Source organism: Acartia tonsa, chromosome 3 (genome assembly GCF_053477335.1).
Source record: "Acartia tonsa isolate MP-2025a chromosome 3, ASM5347733v1, whole genome shotgun sequence".
In the NCBI taxonomy this organism is placed as follows: domain Eukaryota; kingdom Metazoa; phylum Arthropoda; class Copepoda; order Calanoida; family Acartiidae; genus Acartia; species Acartia tonsa.
This window is the reverse complement of record NC_137262.1, coordinates 45,519,282-45,543,242: the sequence shown is the minus strand read 5'-3', so window position 1 is coordinate 45,543,242 and position 23,961 is coordinate 45,519,282. Positions and strand designations below refer to the sequence as shown.

The 23,961-nt window shown below is 29.5% G+C and overlaps 1 protein-coding gene across 2 annotated transcripts in view; it reads left to right on the top strand.

The window, feature by feature from the left end:
- Positions 1-709: 709 nt before the first annotated feature.
- LOC145314337 (uncharacterized) overlaps positions 710-23,961 on the top strand; it is a 95,283-nt gene continuing 72,031 nt past the window's right edge. For both annotated transcript variants that reach the window (XM_080154210.1, XM_080154209.1), the window contains exons 1-2: positions 710-955; positions 7,592-7,694. In XM_080154210.1, the coding sequence (XP_080010336.1) occupies positions 831-955; positions 7,592-7,694 (228 nt within the window). In that variant the 5' untranslated portion in view covers positions 710-830. The remainder of the gene's footprint in view (positions 956-7,591; positions 7,695-23,961) is intronic.

Here is a 23,961-nt window from a genome sequence, read left to right as displayed (position 1 = left end):
TGCGAATATGCAAGACTGCTTGATAATATACGGAAATGAATGAACACCATTGATAATCTCATAAAGTTCCAAATCTTTTTGTCTAGCGGAGATATTTGTGGTTAAAAGAGAAACCAATGTGATTTTTTAGCATTCAGGGATACAGAGATAGCACTACGGAGAATAAAACAATCTTCCCCCACACCCAATTTTGACCCAATTTTGAATTATAAAAGTTTCTTAGATTTAATATCAAGATCATCTGATGGATTAATTTATATATCAATTTCTTTTTTTAGAAGATTTTAGATTTTAAACACATTACTACAGTAAACTTTCTTAGCTAATCTTGCACTGTTAATAAAAAAATATGTTGCAAAATAATTTTTAGAGATCTATTTTTTTGTTTGTGTGTTTGTGTATTTTTAAAAATAAACTATGAAAAATAGTTAGTTCAATTTTATTAATTTAATATGATTTATGAAATTACTAAAGATGTTTTATTCTAGAAAATTTTAGTTTTTCTTCAATCAATTCGTTCCTTCCAAAATAGTAAAGATTGGATATTCCTTAAAATCTTTCATAATATTTTATTGCTCCGTTCTTATTGCTGTAAACTTTAGTAATTTGGAGGATTCTATAATTTTGCTATAAGCCATTATATAAAAACTTAATTGTATTAGATTTATAAATTTAAAAAAACCTAATAATTTATTTTTATTTCAGATTACCCCAAGAAGTTCAATATGTGATTTAAATAAACCAAGATGGCATAGTGAAATTACAATAAACAAAACCTTAGTTATAATCAATTAGTGATAATACAAAAAGAAAACTAAAAAATCTACAAAATGGGGTCCAAAGGGCTGGATGTGAAAAAGTCGTCTTTTTATGTTTGGTTTCTTGGCGCCAAAGAGTCACGTGGTCTGAGGGGAGAGGAGTATATCTCTCCTGTGGTTAAACAGCTCACATCCAGGTAGATTCTTTTATAGTTGTAGTTCAATGAAAGATAAATCAATCTTAACCCCAATATAATTCCTATTCTTACAATGAGAATTGATTTTTCTTTATTCATTTAATATATAACTTTATCTTAACATGCCTTTATTGTAATCTTTGTTTTATCCTGTTCTACTATTTATCAGTCACAGTGTTTTATTTCATAAACCCTTTTAAAAAACGATATCTCTCCATGTCTTAGTTAAAGTCTCTAAAACTATTCCAAAATTAGATGAATTGGATAATACAAATCATATCACTTAAAAAGTTGTTGTTAATAAGGTTAAAAAGCAACATGTTTTAAATGGCCGTAGGGACTTTCTGGTAATTACTAAAGAGTTGCTACGCTTCCTAAATTGTACCTAACTGTTACAGGAATCAGCATGCAAAGTTTGAAATCGATAGGACAATTCTAACATAACTAAACTAACTAAAAGAGCAAACTGTCCCAGACGTTCGGATGGGCCGGCCCTAATTTTTTTAAAATACAACAAGACACATTCAACATTTTGAAAAAAATTCCTTTCAGCCTCAAAGAAAAATATTTATTTAAGCTCAGAAAAAGAAATAAAACAATGGGTACGCCATGCCCATTTTAATCTAACCTTAACCTAATCACCCATGTAAGCTTATCTGTAAAAGCAAAGACAGGGAATGTTATCCCAGAAAAATATTTTCTGTCAGTTGAATATTAGTATCAACAGAAAGTCTTTTTTCAACTTTGTATTATAATAACTTTTAAAAATAATGCAATTTAACCTTATGGAGAAGGAGGACATTAAGATGTAAATTATACTTGTACCCAAAAATTTTATAGTAACGGTATCTTATATGTTGGCTTATAACTTTGGGTACTTTTATAAAAATTTTATTTGTCAATTCTAAATTTTTAGTGTCCAAACATTTTAAACAATAAATTAAATCTACAGAAGGGATATTTTGTTTACCATAAATTGAGATGTTGTAGTCTATTATCTTATATTTCTAGATGTCTGCTAACACTAAATAATTATCAGAATAACTATCCCTATTTCTGAATTTCAAATTTTCCCTTTTTTTGTGTACATAAAGTCTTCTGAAGGTCAAGATTATTTTTACAACCCAAAAATTGGCAAAGAAAAAGAAAACTTAAGTATTTATTTTCAGGGAGGGAAAGGTCAATGGACGATGAATTTACAAACTCCCCCCACTCCCTTAGAAATTCAATATTGCATTCTATGCATGTTGAGATGGGGATTATATTCCATTGTCTTACCCTGAAATTCCTGATATTTATTCTCAACATTTTTGGGCTGCCAAACGGTGACAGAGAAACTTTATGAACAGATATATAGCATTGGAAGAAAAAACTGTCTACCCTCTTTTTATTTCTTTAGTTACATCTAAATATTGGTACATTTTTTGTGTATTGTCCCTTTCGTGGCAACGCCCAACCTTAAGGGGCTATTCTTCGTATTTTCACAGTAGCTTTTCTCCTATTTCTAGCAATGCGGGGGGCTCTAACCCTGCGGGGCAATCACCTAACCCAATATAACCTAACCTAACCTAAAATAACCTATCAAAAGCCATTTTGAAAGTACGACGAATCGCCCCTTAAGGAGCCTTGCCACGAAGAGGATTATACCCCATTTTTTACTATAAGCATTATAGCATGTTATTTATTCATCAGTATATCAACTCATTTTATCTCAATATTAATTATTACAATTCTTGTATTACTTACATATAACAGAAAAAAGCAAAATAAGAAAAATTCTTGCATAAACTATCTTATCCTTATATAAAAGTAACAGGATCTTAATCTATTTGTTCTGAAGGTTCTCCTTAAACTCTGCACCGATATGGTTCTCCTTGACAATGTAGCTTCTTGTGTGTACTGGGAAGGTTTATAGCAAGTTTTTTTTTGGGGGGGGGTTACTTTTTTTTTACAAAAGTAACAAATGTGGTTGTCGAATTCAACCCCCCACCACCTCAAGTGCCCCTTGAGGCGCCGTCGCTAGTATTATTAAAGTATCTGTGCTTCTTGTCCAAAATGCATATATCACAAAGAGCTAATATTTTTTACTGCTGAAAAATTGTAAAATTATTTGAAATTGGACCAAAAAAAGATCTGCTAAAAATGTGAAATAGTTATGAATTATCCTCATCATAGCTGAGTGGGTAGTTAAGTGAACTTATGTTTTATTTAGCAGATTTTTTTAGATTCTTTGTATTTGATATCGGTCAAAAAATTTTAATGGACATGTGAAACTTCATTAAAAAGCTTAGATATCATATGCTCCATACAAAAAAATCATTAATACTTTATATTATTTGCTTCATAATTTACTAATATAAAACAGAATATTTTAGTTTAAAACAATGACATAGATATAGAAATGAAGTGTAATTTCCTCTCAAGTACACAATAGTAATATCAACTACTGCACTATAATATCTTATGCACTTTTTTACAATTATTTGCCAACTTTTGCTCAATCATTTCACATTGAGTAATCAAAAAAGAATGGAAATTTAAGGAATTATAATTAGAAGTGATCAAAGGTAATTATTTTTTTGCCTCTATGTTTTCTGCCCATTAAAAACTCTGGGTTCAATGTAAACACCTTTCCCTTTTTCTTAGGGAGGGAGCGGGCATTCAACTGTAAATTGAAATGGTACCCAAAGTTTTATAACCACGGTACCTTATTCGTTGGCTATAAAATACTTTGAATTTTGATTGCTTGGTTCAAAACTATAAGTATCCAAACCTTTTGACCAATAATTTTATTTATTACCATTATAGATTTATATCAATTTATTGTATATGATCTCATCCCTATTCTTCCTCTTCCAATCCTTTCACTTTACTTGCCTTTCTCATTTTTACCCATTCTAAAAGCTTTTTAGATAATTAGTTGACAGTCAGAAAGACCTACCAACGCTCATAGCTTATAGATGCATTTTGCCGTTATTTTTTTAATTTAAGTCACTAAACTCTCTAATAATTTTAGAATAAAATAAAGCACTGTATTTTCAAATTCTTTTCTTTTATTTAAAAGCAACTTTTAGTCATTTGTAGCTCAGTTTATTACCTAAAAGTGCCAGTAACTCATATAATTACCTTTTAAAGACCCTCAAAAATTCCCCTAAAAAATTTGGATGATTAAGCCATTTTAAAATGAGGTATGCAATTGCCTTCATTAGAAAACCATTTTAAAACTTTTTTCGGCAGTTAAAAATTTTAGCAGCGAAGCTTCTTTAAAACTAGTTCCTCTATTATATGTCTTAAGTGTTTAACAGTATATCGATTTTTTTAATGTCTTAAATTTAAAGGAACTAGAGTTGGCTCGATATAACTATCTCACTATTGGCTAGTTTTCTATAAGTACATATCTATTTATCTATTTAAATTTTCCTCCCTCGCCATTACTATCTAAAAGAAAGAAGTAAATATTTAATATTTTAAATGATTTTAAAAAGATTTCTTCAAATATATTTTTTATTTACATTACCATCACCAAAGGGTTAATATGATTAAAATTTTAGTTTTAATATTTGAACACTACGGAAGTGTCGCCACAATCGAATTCTTTTAAAACAGAGTTTTCTTTGATTTTCTATATTATGAACGTATATTTTTTGTTTATTAAATCAAGATTAAATACGTCAATGTAATTCAAATATCAACATGGATTGAAAAACTTTATTCATTCCATAAACAAATAGAATAAAGGTTTTATCGCTTTGGTCAATGAGAATTTAACGAGGATTATTGGAGCACTATGAGTTTTGAACATTTATTCCTTGGAAAACTTGAGCTCATTTATAGACATTTATTTCCTATATAGATCTGACATGGATCTTGAAGCAATATAGCAGGCTGTTTTGTAAATGTTAAAAATTGGAAGAATCTATTAAATAAAAGTTATCGCAAATATACTTAGTAAATGAGTTATTTTGCTTGTTTTATATTCCTGTAATCTGGCTTCTAGGAATGTTATCGTTCTTGTTTTTAATAACACACAATATGAGGAAAATTGTTTAATTTTTTTTTTTACCAAATAATTAATTTTTAGAAATTTAAAGCTTTAAAAACATTCTATTTCCTTATTCTTATCTTTTAATTAGATCAATAAAAGAATTAGTTTCTTTTGGCTTTAAAAGCAATTAGTAAAAACTTACAAAAAAAAAACCAAGGACGACTACGTCCTATCAAACTGCCAAGGGCAAAATTATACAAATGAAAATTGGGTAGAAGATTATTTTTTGTTGCATAGTATAAAGACGGTACAACTCACAAACTTAGAGATTCGCTACTAAAATTTAAATGGAACACAGTAAAAGTGTCGGACTAATTACGACGTAACAAAAAAAATTAGCCAATGAGAGGCCACTATAAATTTTTTCATTGGTCAATAAAGGCCTCTCATTGGCAAATTTTTTTTTGTTACGTCATAATCAGTCCGACACTTTTACTGTGTTCAAATTTAAATGCCTCAAATGTTTGTGTTTGTTTGTATGTAATCAAGGCAGGGCGTTCGATCGTTTCCAGACTTCTAATGTCATTTCTAGAATAGTGATACTTAGTAAATGAAGTTTTACAAACTTTGATAAAAGTACCCAAAGTTTTAAAGCCAAGAATAAGATAACTAGGTCATAAAACTTTGTATGTAATTTTGAATCCAATGTCGACTTCCTCATTAACAACTAAAATTGTTTTGGCCACATCTGGTGGCTTTTGATAGCACACCCAAAAGCAGTACAATGTGATGTTTGGTCATGATCACCAGATTTAAAATTAAGTCGTAAGCAAAGCTCAATTCTAAAACTTATTTTTTAAGACAATTTTTAAAAGAAAATTTAAAAATATCTTCGCTACAGTTTTCTTTTTGTCGCAATATAGTTAATTATTATGACTGCGGAAATTGTAAACTTCATTATCTAAGTCTTGTTTAAATACAATATTTAAAGAGAAAAACAAACAAATTTTATTTTTAAACCCTGGCGTTAATCTGGCAAATTGTCGTATAATAAAACGGTAAAACACCTTATAGTGCTATTTATGTATTTGTACACACTTAAATGTTAAAGGGATAGGACAGTTAATGATAAAGAAAACTTTTTTGCTTACCTTAAGGAATGGAACAACTAAAAGAAAACTATTTTACTCAAAATTAATGGTTAATTGTTTGCCAGTCAAATATAATACTTCTTTATTTTTTTTACTACATGTCATTGTACAATAATATGCAGTCGTATTTTTTAAAATCTAGACTTTCAAAAGGTAGACGTAAATTTGGGGTAGACTAGTTTTTCTTTAGATGAACAATTCCAATGCAATGTATGTTGTCAGCCTTGTATAATAAAGGTATATTATATTTCTAACATGTCCCTTTTAAATTACCTTTCAGCTATTAATATTCTGCACTGGTCCCCAGACGCATATATTACAATTGGAGATCTAAAATTCTAGAACTCATTACATGAAATAACAAGGATGACTATGCACATAAGAGTGTAGTGTACTTTACATGTGTTTTATGTGAATGACTTAGAGTCTGACCTTGCAAAGTTGGCTGTTCATTACTCAGACTAATACTAGACCAGACGCGCGGACAGACAACCTTCAGTTATAATGTAGCTTTAACATTAAAAAACGATTGTTGCAGAGCGAATGAAAAAACAAATTTAAGGTAAAATGACAAAAGGAAAATTTGGTTGTAAGCAAGATCAGCGTGTACACTGCACTGTATAAATATAAAAGCTGTTAATATTGAATTTTATCAATCTTGTTGATTTTTAAAAAATATTGATAAATCACTATTCAATATTTTCAAGGGTATTCAATACTCCTGGGAGCGAGGAATGTTATTCAGTTATTCGAATCTGAAGTGATATTTTGTCAAATGAACCAAAAGTGACTTTAACTGACGGCTTATGAACGACTACTTAATAATTGTTTTTTTTCTGTAATATTTTTATCGATATTTGCATTATGTTATTGTTCAACATTATATTGACAATAAAAAATATAAATTTGAAAATTTATTTTTAATTACTACAGCCTTTTGCAAAGTAGCTATGGCTGACATATTACCGTTATCACATTACTTCAAACATATTATTAAATATTATTAAATTACACTGCAACATTACAAATCTAAGTTAATTAAAATCATTGAAAATGTGTCCCCAAATCCCCCAATTCAATTAAATACAAATTTTAAAGAAAAGTTTTTCATTCAATTTATGAATTATAAAAGATTTTTGCAAAAGATATTTTAAATAGAAATTATCAATTTCAATATCAAGGCTGCAAAAAGTAAAATATCAAATTCTTTAAAATAAAATTGCATAGATATTTTTTATATTTTTAGGTAAAATATTATAAAGATATACAAAAAATCTAAACAATTTCAAAGTACTTGTGTTTGTTCAGTTTCTAGAATACTTTTCTTGTTCGTTCGAGTCATGTTACAAAATTTTCTCAGCTACAAATAGAGACAGAAGTCTCAATTTTTCGTGTAGATTTCTCAAACGATGATACATGTTAAGCACTTTATATTGATTATCTTTAAATCGCTACTAAACTGTTTTATGGCCTGTTTTAAATATTCTTTATTATTTTTAGGGAACGTGAGCAAGAGCCTATAAAAGTTACCCTGGAAGTCACTGGAAAAGGCCTAAAAATTGTTCAGAATTTAGCGCCAAAAAGAACCACAGACAACTATCGGGTAAGTCTCTTATTAGTCACCTTTTATTATAGTTTAATTTGGAACTGTAGGGGGAGAGGAAAATGGCGCTAAAACTAATCTACTTCTCCATGAGTTACCGAAAACAAAAATTCCACGCTCAGAATCTGGAGTAAGATCATTTTTTATCAGTTGCCTTATCCAAATCCATTCCGAACGATAAAAAGATCTTTTATGCTATTTGTATAAGTTTATTATTTTAAGAACTAATTAGGTAAAAAATAATACCTCCCCCTATTGAGTTCTATGGAAAGGAGGGTAGCAATTTATCCCCCCATCCGTGTTCTTTTGGGTATAATAAAGAAATGTCTTTATGATGAAGGAAAGTAATAAAAACTAAATAACATCGCGTTGTTTTTCTTTTAATTCATTATTATTAAAGAGGATTTTTACAGGCCAAAAAGTAAGCCACAAAATGTATTTCATTTACTTTTTTTCTAAATCTGACAAAATTAACTATTAATGTCTATTTTCTTTTCTAATTAAATTCTTTCTTCAAAATATGATTCCCTGTCCCCAATTTGAGCGGCCATGAAGTAACTTTTTTGTGCTCATAATTCCCCCTGAGTGAAATTTAATATAAAAACTCGGCATTATCCTTTATTTTGTCAGTGGACCCCCTTATACCTCCCCTCCCCCCTCCATTGAATTCTCCATTTCAAGCAAATAGCATTTCTCATTTATGTATAAGGCTAGGTTAAGAAAGATTAAGAAAAGCCCGGAAAGTTAGAGCTTTCCGTAGAAAGTAAACAAGAAAAAATTAAGGAGGTGGGGTTTGTTGCTTTAATTGACTAAATTAAGATTCAACAAAAAAAAACATGAAAGTGCCCACCAAAATGTATTTTATCTTATAATATGTAGCCATTAAAACCCATGTATATTTCAACTAGAGACAAATTATAATTTCCCTGTATTTTTTGCTCTATTAGGACTTATAAATATTCTCTCCATTTAAATATACTAAAGTCCAGTATTTGATCAACAAAGAAAAATATGAAAGGAACAGTTTTCTTTAGACTTAGATTTTTCTCAAAAACCAAAATTATATAATTAAGAAAGAAATTATATAATCTAGACTAAAATTTTGATCTTAATAAGGAAAAAGAAATAGATATAAAAAACAAGGACAAGTATTGTCTTTTAAAGCAAGGGCGTCCAAGCTTTTTCATTTGTGGATGGGGTAAAAATTCAAAATTCAAATTTTTATATTTTTTTTTTTGGGCAGGGGGGGTAATCTTTTTATCATATAGGCAAGGTCGTCCAAACTTTTTAATTTTTTGGGGTGGGTAAAAATTCTGGAACAGTAAAACAGAAATTATATAGAAATAATTATGATTTTACTTGACCCAAAGAAAGCAATAGTAATGTACACATAACTGAATTTGTGTGCATGTTTGCACTAGTCTTTACAGTAATACGTGTGTGCACACGGGAACAACAAGAAAATTTTTGTCATTTTACTGGACTAATCCTGACGTAGTAAGGGAAAAACGTATATACTCAAGTTATAGAGTATCTGTTTTTTTTTTAAATTAGATTATCGTGAGTGATATAATCCAATCATCGTTATTTAAACGTCGTTAGTTGCTTTCTTTATTTTGTAATATTTCTATATAGTACAAATAGTTTAATTTTTAGTGCAGGTATTCTATATTTAAGGTCTTTATATAAAAGGAAAATATCTAACTCATTGATTTATTAAAAAAAACTTGCTTGTTATTGCCGCGCTACCTATGGGTATTATTGTCCTTGTCAATTAGTTTTTTTTACCTACCTTTAAGATGTCCAAAGTAGCTAACTGAAATTGTGAATAATATCTAAATTCAGCTAAGTATACTACGAACAATAATTGTCTTTAATTTCTTAATAGTTCAAAATTGAGGCATTTTAAGTCTATTAAAAGAAACAACCTTCAAAACTCAACATAAACAAAACGATCAATAAAAGAGAACAATTTAGAACCCCCAAATGACCTCAGTCTACATATTTTCGGGGGGCCTAAAAAACATAAAAAAGGCCGTGTACATAAAAAGTTATAGGGGACAAAAAACTTGGAATGACTTGAATGATATGTTTTTTGAAAATAACAAAATGATACCGTATTTTTTAGCCAAATGTATCCAATTACTTACAATGATTGTATCCAATAAGATCTCGTAGATTTAAGTTGATAAATCAGAAACTTTTAGGAATATTGATATTGGTCTAGGGCATATTTTAGGCTATTTGAAGAGGCGTTTGCTCAATGTATTTATAATATAAGGCCCAAAGAAAATACCTTTTATAAAGTAGTAAGGCTTATGTTTGACTATTATTATATCGCTAAACATTAAATAGATTTTAGTTATTAATTTAGGGAAGCTTCACTTAGACCCTAGGTGGTTTTAGGCCCTTTCCATTCTAGCCATTATTGTTTTTAGAATTAATGTTAGAATCTTTAGTGAAGGTTTTAAAATCGAAATAATATATTATTCAAAGTTTACTGTTTCACAAGGACACCTTTATGCTATGTAGCGCCGAGATTCCTAATTGCTTCCGCCCAATCTAATCACTATGGACTTATTCACACACAAAAAGTGTCATTGTGTATGTGTGTGTGTATATATGATTCAATGTGAATGTCTTTTTATAACAAATGAGTTTAAAAGAAACTTTGAAAATCAAGACGTCCTAAGGTAGCAAAGTTTTTGGATAATTTCAGTTTTTAGAAGTTAATCTTTAAATAGTTCACTGTAATTTCTAATTCTATTTTGTATTCTTATTATTGTTCCCTTTTTTAACTGTCCTTAATATAAACAGATTTCCGCGGATAATGAAATAAGAATTACAAGATTAATTCCAGTCTACTAAACTTATATTACTTTTATGATTTGATTTGATTTGTATATGATGCTATACGATGCATGATTTTTCGGTATTGTTCAGAATTGATCTAATCCAGCGTATATTAATCAGTTACGATGCCATACTGAAAAAAATAAGCATATGATAAACTTATAGAGACGCTATGCGCCAGTAGAAATTTTGTTGTAGCATGACCAATGATAATTTAATCTGTTTACTTACTTGACAATACCTATCAATAATAAGAATTATTTCAATACAAAACTTGTAACAAACACATGGTAAAAGTTTTAAAGAAGTCAATTCAGCCATTGAAATATTCATTTTTAATTAAAGAGGTGGGATGATGTGTAAGATCTCATAATTTCTGAACCGATTTTGTTTTAGAGCAGCTTTATAATACAGGGAGGGAGGGGGCATTGGGCTGTTTATTGCACTGGTCCCCAAAGTTTTATAATAATGTTTTCTAATTCGTTGACTTGATAATTTTGGGGACTGTAAAATTAATTGTATCACTAATTGTAATCTACAGAAGAAATATTTTTGTGAATCCTCATTGGAAATGTACACCAATTTATTGGCCATTGTATTATCCCGTTAAATCTCTGAGTATAATACCCTATTTTAGAAGATGATAAGCCACTCGCAAACTTTACAACAATTGTGACAAACACACCATAAATAAAGGAAAGCTTTGCTATTAAAAACCCCTCATATGACTAATAAATTTACGGTCAGACAAAATTTCTACCAAAATATGCGCCAAAAAACGCCCTAAGTTGAAAATACCATATTTGAATTAGAAATTATTAGAAATGCCCAAATTTCTTTTTTAAACTCATTAATTACAGTCATTTATGGAATAAATTGCTAACAAGGATTTTTCTAAAAGTAAATGTTAGTAAATAATATTTATTTATAGCATCCTATTATAGACAGTTTCACGCAGTTATTAAAATGACAAACTTTAAGGTATATACCAGTTTGGTTAGCCTCGAAGGGTCGAAGGCCCAGGCTTACAAAACTGGTTAATAATTTTATGATTTCTATTTTCATTTTCGTGGAATCTGTCTGTAATGCGATGTAAGGCCGAGAACCGGTTCTAATCCAGCGAATATCAATCAATTTCGAAGTCAAACTATAAAATGAAATATTTTATTAATTTCAGTTTTTTTTCTCTTTCACATTTATGGAAAAAATGACAAAAAAGTACTAAAACTGACAGTAATTGTAAAGTTTCATAAAGTTTAAAAGAAACAGTTAAATTTCACATATTTTTATATAAATAAATATATGGATAATGATTTCCCAAATTTTGTAAAACCACAATTTATTAGTAAAAGTGAAACTTTAATTAATTTTCTCTCTCAATATTATTTATCTAACCTTTACATCACTAAAAAAGGGGGGGGGGTGTTATTGATGACTTTCCGTAACCAATGTTTTTAGAATTCCTCATAGCATCTTTGAAAAAGATGTTCTATCCTAGATAGGGGAGGCCAAATATTTAACATAAAAATACCCCCCAAACATGTTTATTTTTTAACAATTTAGAAATTCGCCTCACAAAATTAAGCAATGAAAAGTTTTGTAATTTGTGAAAATCTTCAAAATTTGAAAAGATTACGCGAAGTGATCAATAATGGACACCCCCCTATCAATATATATATTGTTATTATTAACTGGCTGGTTAAAAGATGATTTTAGAAACCATTTAATGATATCAGAAGAGTCATTAATAAATTTCATAAACAAGGATTAATACATAAAATAATAGCGAAGCTACATTTTAACTTTTTGGTTAGAGTAAACTTACAGACTTTTTAAAGTAACGTTATTGCTGTAAAAAAAAACATCTTTTCGGTTAAAGGGCAATGAACTTCCCCCCCCCCCCCTTAGATAAAATTATGCCTTTTGTAAGTAGATTGAGTTTTAAATTCATTTATCTGCCCAAAGTCCTCTACATTCCTGGATTTAATAACAAAATTCTACCATCTTTTATAATTTGTAGAATAGCTTCACTCCCTAAATACCATTAATAAAAAAGAAGAAAAGGGGTATTGTTAGTTGTTAGCAATAATATCAAGGCCTTGAGTTTAAAAAAAGGTATATTGTTAAGGTAATGTGAAAAATAAATGGGGAAATGGAAATGATTTTTTAATTATTTCTCCATAATAATGTTGAACTACATAAATATCATATTTGTTTCTGGATCAATTTTTCCCCCTCAATTTTATGGTTCTTTAATAAACAGTGTCGCTGGTAAAGGTTATACAAGGGAGAGTCTATTGCTTCGCTTCTTTTGGACATAATTGTCGTTGTCAACATCTAAAAGAACAAAAAAAACATACTTCATGACTTGAATAGTTATTTATCGCATCGTATTATAGACAGCTTTTCTTGGATACTAAAATGAAAAATTAAAACTGGTATTAACTTTAAGTTTTTTATTTTATTATTCTTGAAAATTGTCTATAATTCAATGATGTACATGATTTTTCAGTATGGCTCAGACCAATTCTAATCCACCGGATATTAATCGGTTTTTAAGCCATGCTGGAAAAACATTTTTTATACTAAAAATTACATCAGAACAAAAAAAACTCTGAATTTTTCGACTATTAAAAATAAAAAAAATATTAGCTCCGAATTGAGAAATTTTATTGATAACAGTCACAGCATGCTATTATAAAATAAGATTGAGTTGGGGAGTTTCCCTGTAAAAAAAGAGGTGTAATATATCCTGTTGAAGATACAACCTCCACCTGACAGGGATAGACAATAGTTGAAAAATTAATATCCCCCGAAATTTTGTATGCTTTTAATATCTTAAAAGTAGAGAAAAATGGAATGCAGACTATTTTAAATGCCATTGTTCTCCCCCTCCCTGACAAACACTGATACACATCAGACAATTTCTATAGCCACTAGAACATATACAGAACAGTATACTTTAAGCTCCTAATAGGCAGAAACAATTATGTTATTTTTATAATTTTAATGACCTTAGAAACATCAAACATTGAGCAACTTCCTCTCTGTATATCACTTGCCTTTTTAGACCCTAGCATCCAGGGGCTTTACCTAGAGAGTGAAATTGTAGGTAACGTCTATACTTTTCAATGAAAAAAAAAACAATATTTTAATGAGGTATACCTCCCACCTCTTATTACCACAAAATGACCTAAAATTTACCCAAAAACAGTACAATGTTTATTCTAAGAATTGTAAGGTTTCTGAGATCTTATTAAACTTACAAACACACATCCACATAATTAAGTTGGGGGGCAATATTTTATATCGATTAGTCTTTCATTGACCAGTCGTTTTAATCCTGATACGGGTCTAAGTCTAACCTAAAAATCGTTATATTATTACTTGGATGTTGCACCAGATTTTCATGTACTCTGATACAGTTATACTCGCAGCGGGCTAAAATAACGATACCCCCCATCCACCCCCCTTACCCCATCCCCTTTCCTTTTTCTGAATGAACTATTTGACCAATAAATTAGGTCCATATTAGCAAGCTAAATTGACAAAAATTTTCCCTTGTCAATTAATCCACTTACTTACTTAATCCATTAACCTAAAACAAATAATAAAATGTCTGTAGAAAGAAATCTACCAATTTCTGCCACCTACATTAATATCAGGTTGGCAATATCAAGGTTGAGAATCAAAAGTTTTTAGCTAATTTTACTAGAAGCCTTGCAATCACATAGTATTGGACATAATATCAACGAAAATATCATGCAAATTAAACTGGTAAATTCTAAGAAGGATTTGAATAATGATACAGCATCCTTTATAATTAATGACTTATCAGACTGTAAGGATAAAGACGTCACGATGTTTATAAATCTTACGACACATTAACATCAAATTTTTGTGCTCCGCTCTTACATATGTTGCCAATCTTGTTCAACCTTTGCTTAACTACACCTTGACTTATGAACGTATAGGTGTATGTATAAGTTATTGAGGTCGTACAAATATTGATAAATGTTTTCCTACAAATCTTAGAAGTCTTGTAGGTGGTAAAAATTGAAATTACGAGGAATGTTTTCTGGGCAGTTTCCCTCTAGAGCAACTGGACCACCATAATCCTCCTTCCCATATTAATCGTGCAAGCTGTTATAATGTCAATAATACACTGTATTCATATTCAAATTATAAGTGCTATAAAAAAATTTGCTTAAAAATTAATCAATTTTTAGGTTTCGTTACAAAGCAATTGTCAGCCACAACTACTTTTATTTTATCATTTTCATTTTGATATGCAAATTTGCATTAGGTTAGGTACAGTAAGGCCAAGGAAATCCCAAAAGGGTTTGAGGGTGCCTAATCCTGTAAGCAATTCGAGGGAATCTATTGGAATGTTTTCTTATCCTAAGCACATTTTTAAAGCCTTCATCTTCTTGAATATTAGGCTAATTTTGACATTAACTTTACTGTGCTATTATAAAGTAAAACTGTTGTAAAACCCGCGTATGATGTAGGTGTATGACTACGCGCGTAGTGAGAGAAAATGAGCATATTTTTTTCTAATGTGGTTTGTATGTGAGTGTTTTTTATCTATAGGTTGTTCAAACAAAGTAAAAAAATAATATTAGCTAAAAGTTTAATTATGACTAAGCAATGAAAAATATTCCCCCAAGCATTGAAACATTTTTTCGGATAAACTCAATTCTCGGTAAGGAATGTCAATAAATCACTAAATATGATGTTTTTACTTGATTCATTTAAAAGTAATTTATGTTAGATGTACAAAGATATGCACTAATTATAGAGTACCGGCGATATTTCAGTTTTAAAGTTTTGAAAAGAGTTTTTTATGGTTTACAATTGTTAATGGCTATTTTATTATTAATGATCTTTTAGCTGTTTTTATGAAACATTTGATTTTTCACGCCAAGGACGCTAGAGGGAGGTTTTTAGCAAGAAGTTAGAGCGAGAAAAAGATCCGGTACTTAGGGGACGGGGGCAAGTCTTATACTAAACGAACTTTTGGTACTTCAAAAAATATTGGTACATTTGCAATAGTTTTAACATTTAATATTTCGCGTCGTATTATAGAATGCTTTCCGAGGACATTAAAATACTTATAAACAACCAATAAGAAATTTTCTCGTATTCATTCGAATCCGGTGGATAGGAACCGGTTCTCATCCATACGAAAAAACTATGTCTAGCATCATATTATATCCAGTTTTCTACGAATATAGAAATGTACAATCATAAGATTAAAACTAGTTTTTTTAGCCGGTGCCTTCGGCACCATGGGGCTAATAAAACTAGTTTTAATCTTATAATTGTACATTCTATATCCGCGGAAAGCCGTTTATAATACGATACGAGAAATAACTATTATAGAGCTTATATTAATAATATTCATTATTGATTATTTAAATCAATACTAAAATTTCTCTTGAGTGTATTACAGTATAACTTAAAGTTTAACCTATTAATCATGTTATAATGTGCTTAGTAATACTTCTTATGGATTTAGCCCATTAAGAAAGTTATTAATGCATTAATTAATTAGATATACATTATGCTTATCTTAAGCAAAATAATGAAATTGATAAATTTTTATTTTATTTTGTAATGCCAAATAATGACAATATTTTTATTCGTATATAAACAAATATTCTGCATTTTTTTGTTATTTCAATTTAACCCACTTAACTACCTAAACCCAATGTGTTATTTCTCTTTTGAGGGAATGACACAAATATTAATGGATGAATGATATACGTGGATATATTGACAGGGGAAATTTGTTGTCAGTTTAGCTTGCAAATCATTCATTGGTCAGTTGTCCATCCAGTACAAGGTAATGGATAGGGAAAAGAGGGTGGATATGGAAGTGGGGTATCGTTATTCTAGCTAGCTGCAAGTATAACTTTATCAGAGTACACGAAAATCTGGTGCAGCATCCAATAACAATAAACACAATTCATTACCTGTTCCTGCATTCACATAAATCCAATGTACATAAAAGGTAAATCAATAATTACTTATATACACATTTTTATATATGCAGGGATCTTAAGGGATAAGACAATGGACGATAAATTAATATACATATCTAGTGATAATAAACAAACATTATTCATTCTCTAGATTAATTTATTTGTGGAAAAGTTAAACATTACTAGTTTGAAACCAACCATTTAAAATTTAATACAAGTACCCAAAGCCCAAAGTCTTCTCCCTCCCTCCCTCCCTTCTGGTATTTACCCAAGCAAATAATTGAATAAGGTAATTTTGTAAATATTTACTATTTACCATTGGAAATTTAAGTAACCTATGTTTATTTATAATAATGGTTCACATACTTTTTAAATGCTTCGTCACTAGCCTCCTACCCAATTGTAAAATAGCTTTAAATGTATAAGTATAAACCCAAGCTTTTCCAAAAGTTATGAATCAGAAGTTTCTGTAGTCTTACAGAACACACACTTACACACCATGCTACTTTATTTATATGCTATAGCTTTAAATTATACTTATGTATTATTTGATTTTAGGTATGTATATTTTAAAAGAAAAATGCATAAGTTCTGTGTTTGGATTTTTTACCAACGGTGTATATGACTGTGAAATAAAAATCTTTCAAGAAATCAAAAATGTTATAATAATAAATGATTTTTTAAAATCACGGACGTATTTTATGAATATTTTCCCCGCCCAAGCCCCGAATAATTGAATGTTGCTTCACATTAGAATGTATTACTCTTAGTGTTCATACATAACAGACAATATTAAAGCTTGCAGAGTCTTATATAGTCGGTTGTTCTTCATGATTTCATTTTATCGTCCCCAATATTTTTAAAAATCTTACTTCGGTTAACCTTTCTTTAAGATATAAGTATTTAATTTTCTCAAGATTTTCATAAATAGCGTGGTTTACTAAAAAATGTTTCATGGAGATTTTAAAAAACTCAGTTAAATGAAATATATAAGTAGTACAAACAGGATATATTTGTGTCTTTAAATAAACACTATCGTATTCGTGAGCTTTCCAGGGAGGTACACAACAATTGAGTTTAATTCAACATCCCTATATTCCTTCCTTGTATACACAAGCTACTAAAGGAAAAAGTTTACTTACAAGATTTTTTTTTTTTTTTTGGGGGGGGGGGTGGGATTATTTTATGTTCAATGTCCCATCCCTGCGTTCCTGTGGGCCTTCCTAAGTCGTGAGAACAAAACTTGTACACATATGATCATCAAAATTATTACGTATGCAAGGATAGGTCATTGTCAGATGAATCAATTCTTTCCACAATAACAATTTAGAAATTGTACCTTTGTGTAAGAAATTTAAGATTAGTTTCGAAGACGAGGAAAGTCCCTCAAAAAAAATTCGGACGTCTTAAAAATGAGAAATGAGGAGAGGAGGAGTGGGAAAGAAAACCACTAAAAAAGAGATAAATAATACCTTTTTTTATGAAGTCACATGCTGATTTTTTAGCGACTTTCTCCGTCATCTTAATTTCATGTAAAACAAAAAGATTATTGTACTGTGAAAGGCCTAGCCTACTTTATTTTATTATATTAAGAAGCGAAGCTAATATACAATTAGGGTTAATTATAAAATGTACAATTATAAGATTAATCTTATGATTGTACATTTTTATATTCGTAGAAAACTGGATATAATACGATGCTAGACATAGTTTTTTCGTATTGATTAGAACCGGTTCTAATCCACCGGATTCGAAAGAATACTAGAATAGTTATTTCTCGAATCGTATTATAAACAGATTTCCGCGGATATAGAATGTACAATTATATATTCACATTTTCATATTCGTAGAAAGCTTAATATAATACGATGCTAGGCATAGTTTTTTCGTATGGATGAGAACCAGTTCCTATCCACCGGATTCGATTGAATACCAGAAATTAAGTTATGATAATTACTAAAAGGTAGTATTCTGTTAAATCACAAAAATATGTTGCTAGCATTTTATAAGTGTACGACAACTAAGAGTTATGGTTGTCCTTGTTTTTATTTGATAAACAAAAGCGCCCTAAAATCGTTAGGTAATCTGATAAAATTTTCACAAAATTATGGGGTACAATAAAAGAATTCACATAAAGACACGGCGAGTAGGGACGGATATTATTAAAAACAAATGTTAGAGCAGAACACAAAGAATTTAAATACGGAAAAAAACTAGGTAAAGATATATATAGCTGATATTTTAAGGAATGATTTTTATATTAATAGGGAGGACATCGGACAGTAAATAACTATGGTACCCAAAGTTTATATCCACTTTATCTTATTCATTGGCTTAAAATTTAGTAAATTATGTTTGGTTCCAAACTAGTAGTGTCCAAACTTTTCAACCAATAATTCTTTTATTGATAATTACCTTATCCTATAAGATCCCCTATAATGATCTTTATGTTAATGAAGTAAAAAAAATGTCTCTTTTTTTCCTGGATGTTTTTCCCAATTCCTAGATTGATTACACACACACACAAAACAATAGGATCATGTTTTTTTTTAAAAAGACAAAGTAGCAACAAATAAATTTGTATCGATTTTTCAGACAAAGAGTCATTTTTAGTTACACAATTTTTGTAAATATTTTTTTTTGTTGACAATTTTTAATTTGATATCAAAAAGTAATTTCGAGAATATTTCAAAAAGGGTTTTTATATGCTTGAAGAAAAAATTATCTAGCCTTTGCCTGTTATTGATATTAATACTTTATTAAAGGCATAAAGTCGATATAAATCCTTAAAATTGCATATCGATAGAAATTTAACAGTTTTGACAGGCTTCAACAATCCTATACTTTCAGACTATATTTTTATTATTAATCGTTTCTAAGGTCAGTTAACTTAAATATTGGCCATGAATCAGACAAATTAATAATGACAAGTCCTTAGATTGACACTTGTAGTACATTATTAGTAGCGCAGCTACTCCATACTTTGTTCATGTATGTACGTCCAGTGATGGCGTATTTATATTTTATAACAGATATAAAAATTTTATGAAATTTATTGAATAAAATAAAAAATACAAATAACAATAGTTTCATATTAAGTGATTTACTGACAATTTATTTGCTAAATTTTGTACTTTTTTTTTTTTTATTTACTTATTTTTATTGCTACTCTACTTATGGACCAAATAATTCTTGTCTACTATATTTGATTTGATAATTGGTTGAGAAAATTTTAAATTAATGTGTATGAATTTGAAACTTAAATAGATTGTTATGACGTAATAGATATGGAAAGGAACAAATTTTCTCAAAACTAGTAGTAGAACAAGAATAAAAAAACAGCTAAAAACGGTAAAGCAAGAGGGGCGTTTGACAGAAAAATTGTACAGGTACCCATAGTTTTTTGGAAAGGCTTTCAAATTTGATTGGTTGATAGAAAATAGAAGTTTCAAAACTTTTTCATCAATAATTTAAATCTACAATGGGGGCAATTTTACTTATCATTATTAAGGATGTACATCAATTGTCTTATCCCTTCAGATCCCTAATTAAGAATAGATTCCCTGATATTAAAACTGCTTTTGCATAACCATTATTAAATAATACCATGTAGTATTTGATTATAAGTTACGTAGTAAAATCTAAACTCCCAAAGATAAATTCATATCAATCTACATAAAAACGGTTTATACAATTCATAATTATACCCATTTTGACGTAAAAAAAAAATAATTTTAGGAAGTTGTTATATTTAAATTAATGATTAGTTGTCCCTATCCCTGTATGTGTCGTAATTATGCCTAATTATCACATGATAAAGGGATGAGACAATACTCCATAGCGTGGTGGCTTAGTATGGTAGTATATGTGAGGATTTCAGAGGAAATTCCAAAGGTTTGGTTATGTAAATCCTACATGTCTGCTAAATATGATAGGTTAAACTATGTAGTATATAGGTACACCTATTTGTAAGAAAGGGTATAGTCCATTTCGTGGCAACGCCCCTCTAGGGGCGATTCTTCGTATTTTTAAAAATGACTTTTAATAGGTTATTTTAGGTTAGGTTAGGTTATATTGGGTTAGGTGATTGCCCCGCAATGATAGGACATTGGGCCCGCAGAGTTAGAGACACTGGCAGGTGCTAGAAATAAGAGAAAAGTTACTGCGAAAAAAAGAAAGAAAGGGACTATACCCGAAACTTTTTTAGTACTAATGGAGAGACATAGGTATATTTTCATATGATTTCATTTGTTTTTAAATGTCTTATAAAAAAACAAATGGTACAGGATTAGGTCAATGGCAGCTGAATTAATAATCTTCCCCTTAAAAAATAATTCCTTATTAATTTTTTAAAATTACAAAATCATCTAGGGAGTGTCCTTTTGAGGTGTCTATACTGCGTGTTTTTATTCATACATGTATGGGAATAAATCTGTGCCGGGTCTGTGTTGGTTTGTGTGTGTGTGTGTGTTTGTGTTTATTTAGCTAATTATAAGTAGGACAATACCTTATAAGATTTCTAAAGCTATGTCATACATAATAATTACAGTACACTATTCTACTTTTGTTGCATGTTTCATTACTGTTACGCCAAGTTCTTAGAACCGTACGTGAGTATGATGGTTACTGCTTCCTTTAGGTAACCTTAATGTTTCCACGGCTCGATTCTTAAAATATATTCTACTTTTGAAGTTGTTAACAAATTAGTATCACCACATAAATGAGCAATGATTGAGGATTTAAGAAATCGACCATTGTAAGTGTTAACATTGAAAGGAGGGATGTTTTTGCGTATTGGGCTCGTAAGAAATGCTCTGGTGTGTTGTTACAAGTTTCCATGCGTATAGAGTGGCTTCGAACCTGCTAAAGGTTTGGATTTGGTCATTACTTTAACGTAAAATAGACAAACATCGTAAAAATTATTTTAAAATCTTTAAATGATTAATTGCGTCAAATCTTTAGATTTTGACTATATTTTTGCTTTTCCGATTCTCCTGTTTTATTAGTGGAAAGTAGATTACTAGACCTATTTCTTCCCTTTAAAGTTGACAGTACAAAACCATTATTTTTTAGCTGATTTTAAGCCACGCTTGGCACACACATACAAACACATAGAATACAGTAAAAATATTTTCTATGCGAATTAGAACAAAAAACTCAGACGACACTTTAAAGTACGTTTAAGGAGGGAGGGATTATCCATCTGAAGAAACTAAATAATCTATATTTACAGAAAGCAATATAGTATTTATCTTTGATAATGGAAAATTAAATCATACTATTGGACAAAAACCTATTGTGAAACATTCCACTTAAAAATGATTATTTATCAATTTCTATCTCGAGCTTACATATTTTTTAATTATCTGATAAACTAAAAAATAACTAGCCTACTTTTGGTATGGAAGCTGTTCTTTTTGCAGGAAAAATAATCCAGAAAATTTGCAAGGAAATTGTCCATCCTTTTGCACAGTCAGGGAATTTTACTCTAAACAAAAATTAACAAGGGCGATAAGTTTATTTATTCTTCTCTTTATTAGAATTATGAAAATTCGGATACTGGAACAAAACCTATTGAAATATAAATAAAAAAGTTATTAAGCAATGTGCTGATAAATGATAACGACAATGCTAATATTGCTTGTTTCACTTCTACAAGAGATGCGATTGATTATGAAGATTTTTTTTCTTTGAAATATATTTTGTTATGAAGCAGCAGTAGTTATTAATTTTAAATGTTATAGTTGAAATAGATTTATAACTTTTAAAAGTGTCTAATAAATTCGTCCCCCCCCCCCCTCAAAAAAAACTGTATACATTTTTGGCGTTTTATGCCATGGTTCAAAGCCTTTAGTCTTTAAAAAAAACCGCAGAATTTTTAACACTTCATAACCCCAAAAAAATTAATGTGGGTAATTACCCCTACATCTCTTTAATGACTGTTAATATTCAGAATAATTCTCCATGTCCTGTATTTTGCATGCAAGGTTGAAAACAAAACCTTGTCTTATTTGAGATGAAAAAAATTGCTAGCTTTCTCACTGAAAAACATCTTATAATCAATGAATTGGGACAAATATTCTAATAAAAATTTTCATATTCTAGTAAAACAATAGATTCACTCTAATTATGTAAAATATGAAACACAAATTATCTTCCTTTGGGGTTAAAATTAATTATTAAAAGATGTTCATTTTCACATTTGTAACTTATTTTAAAAATAAATGGAAATAAAAGATTACTCATCTCATTCATCAATTCTTACAGCAAATTGTAACTAGTTCAAAAAATTTAAAATAGGCATGAAAAAATAATTCTTCATAGGTATTTTATAATTCTTATTTAACACCTGACTTGTATTTATCTATCCATTTCTGCTGTTTGTTTTTCAGATTACCTATCCATCAATATTGACTTACTTATAACTTCCCTTGCTTTGTTAATTTATATTATTACAGGTTGAAATATACTGAGTTATGTTTTGAGTTCTGATAATTAGGACATGTCTTTCTTACTTAACATTTCAAGGACTAGTTTGCTAGTTGTCTGCCAGATATGATAGGTTTCATTTCGGTTTCGGTAAAAACAGCGTTTTAAAACACAGCTGCTATGTGAGATGCTTGACTTAAATATTTACAAAAGCGAAATTCTTTGTTAAATAAACAGAAACAACTCATTACATCCACAGTAAAGACTTCATAGAAATGTTGTGCAATCAAAGCATTCTACACCAAAGGTATTTTTAATCTTCATAAGACAGTATTTGAATTTTTAAATTGGGGAATGGGACTTTTTGTCTGTCATTGGCCTATCCCCGAATTCCTACCCCTGGCTCCTTTTAAGATAATCTGTATATCAAATGGCCAATTGTTTGTTTGATTTCAATCAGAAAGAAGAAAAGAAAGAATACGCATATTCTTGCGTACGATTAGGCATGGCTACGCAAAAAAAGGATGTTTTGAAAATCCGCCAAATTGTAAAACTCCGATCAGCAAAAGCCAACAAATCTATTACAAGAGCATTCAAGCTTAGAAGCAAAATTATTTGAAACAAAGCTTAATAGATAAATTGATTTTTTAACATTTACATTTTTGGTTTTTGCGAATGTAAAATTGTTATATACTAAGGAATTGAATATTAAATATATTCACAAATCTTCCCTAAAAAGCACACCTCAATCTTAACATGTGAAAAAAAAATTTATGGGTTATCTTTTTGGGAACAATTTTATGGAAATTAAGGGTGGGCGCCAAACAAAAAACAGAGATAATGCAAATAATTCTGGAAAAAAGTTGCGGAAAAAATTAAAACACTTCATTTGAATTTTATTAAAAATCGGGGAAGGTTTGGTTTGGTTAGGGTATTGGGTACTGGGTACCCTGCATGGTTAGGGATCCGCTGGTATAGGTCACGCAGGGTTAGTCATA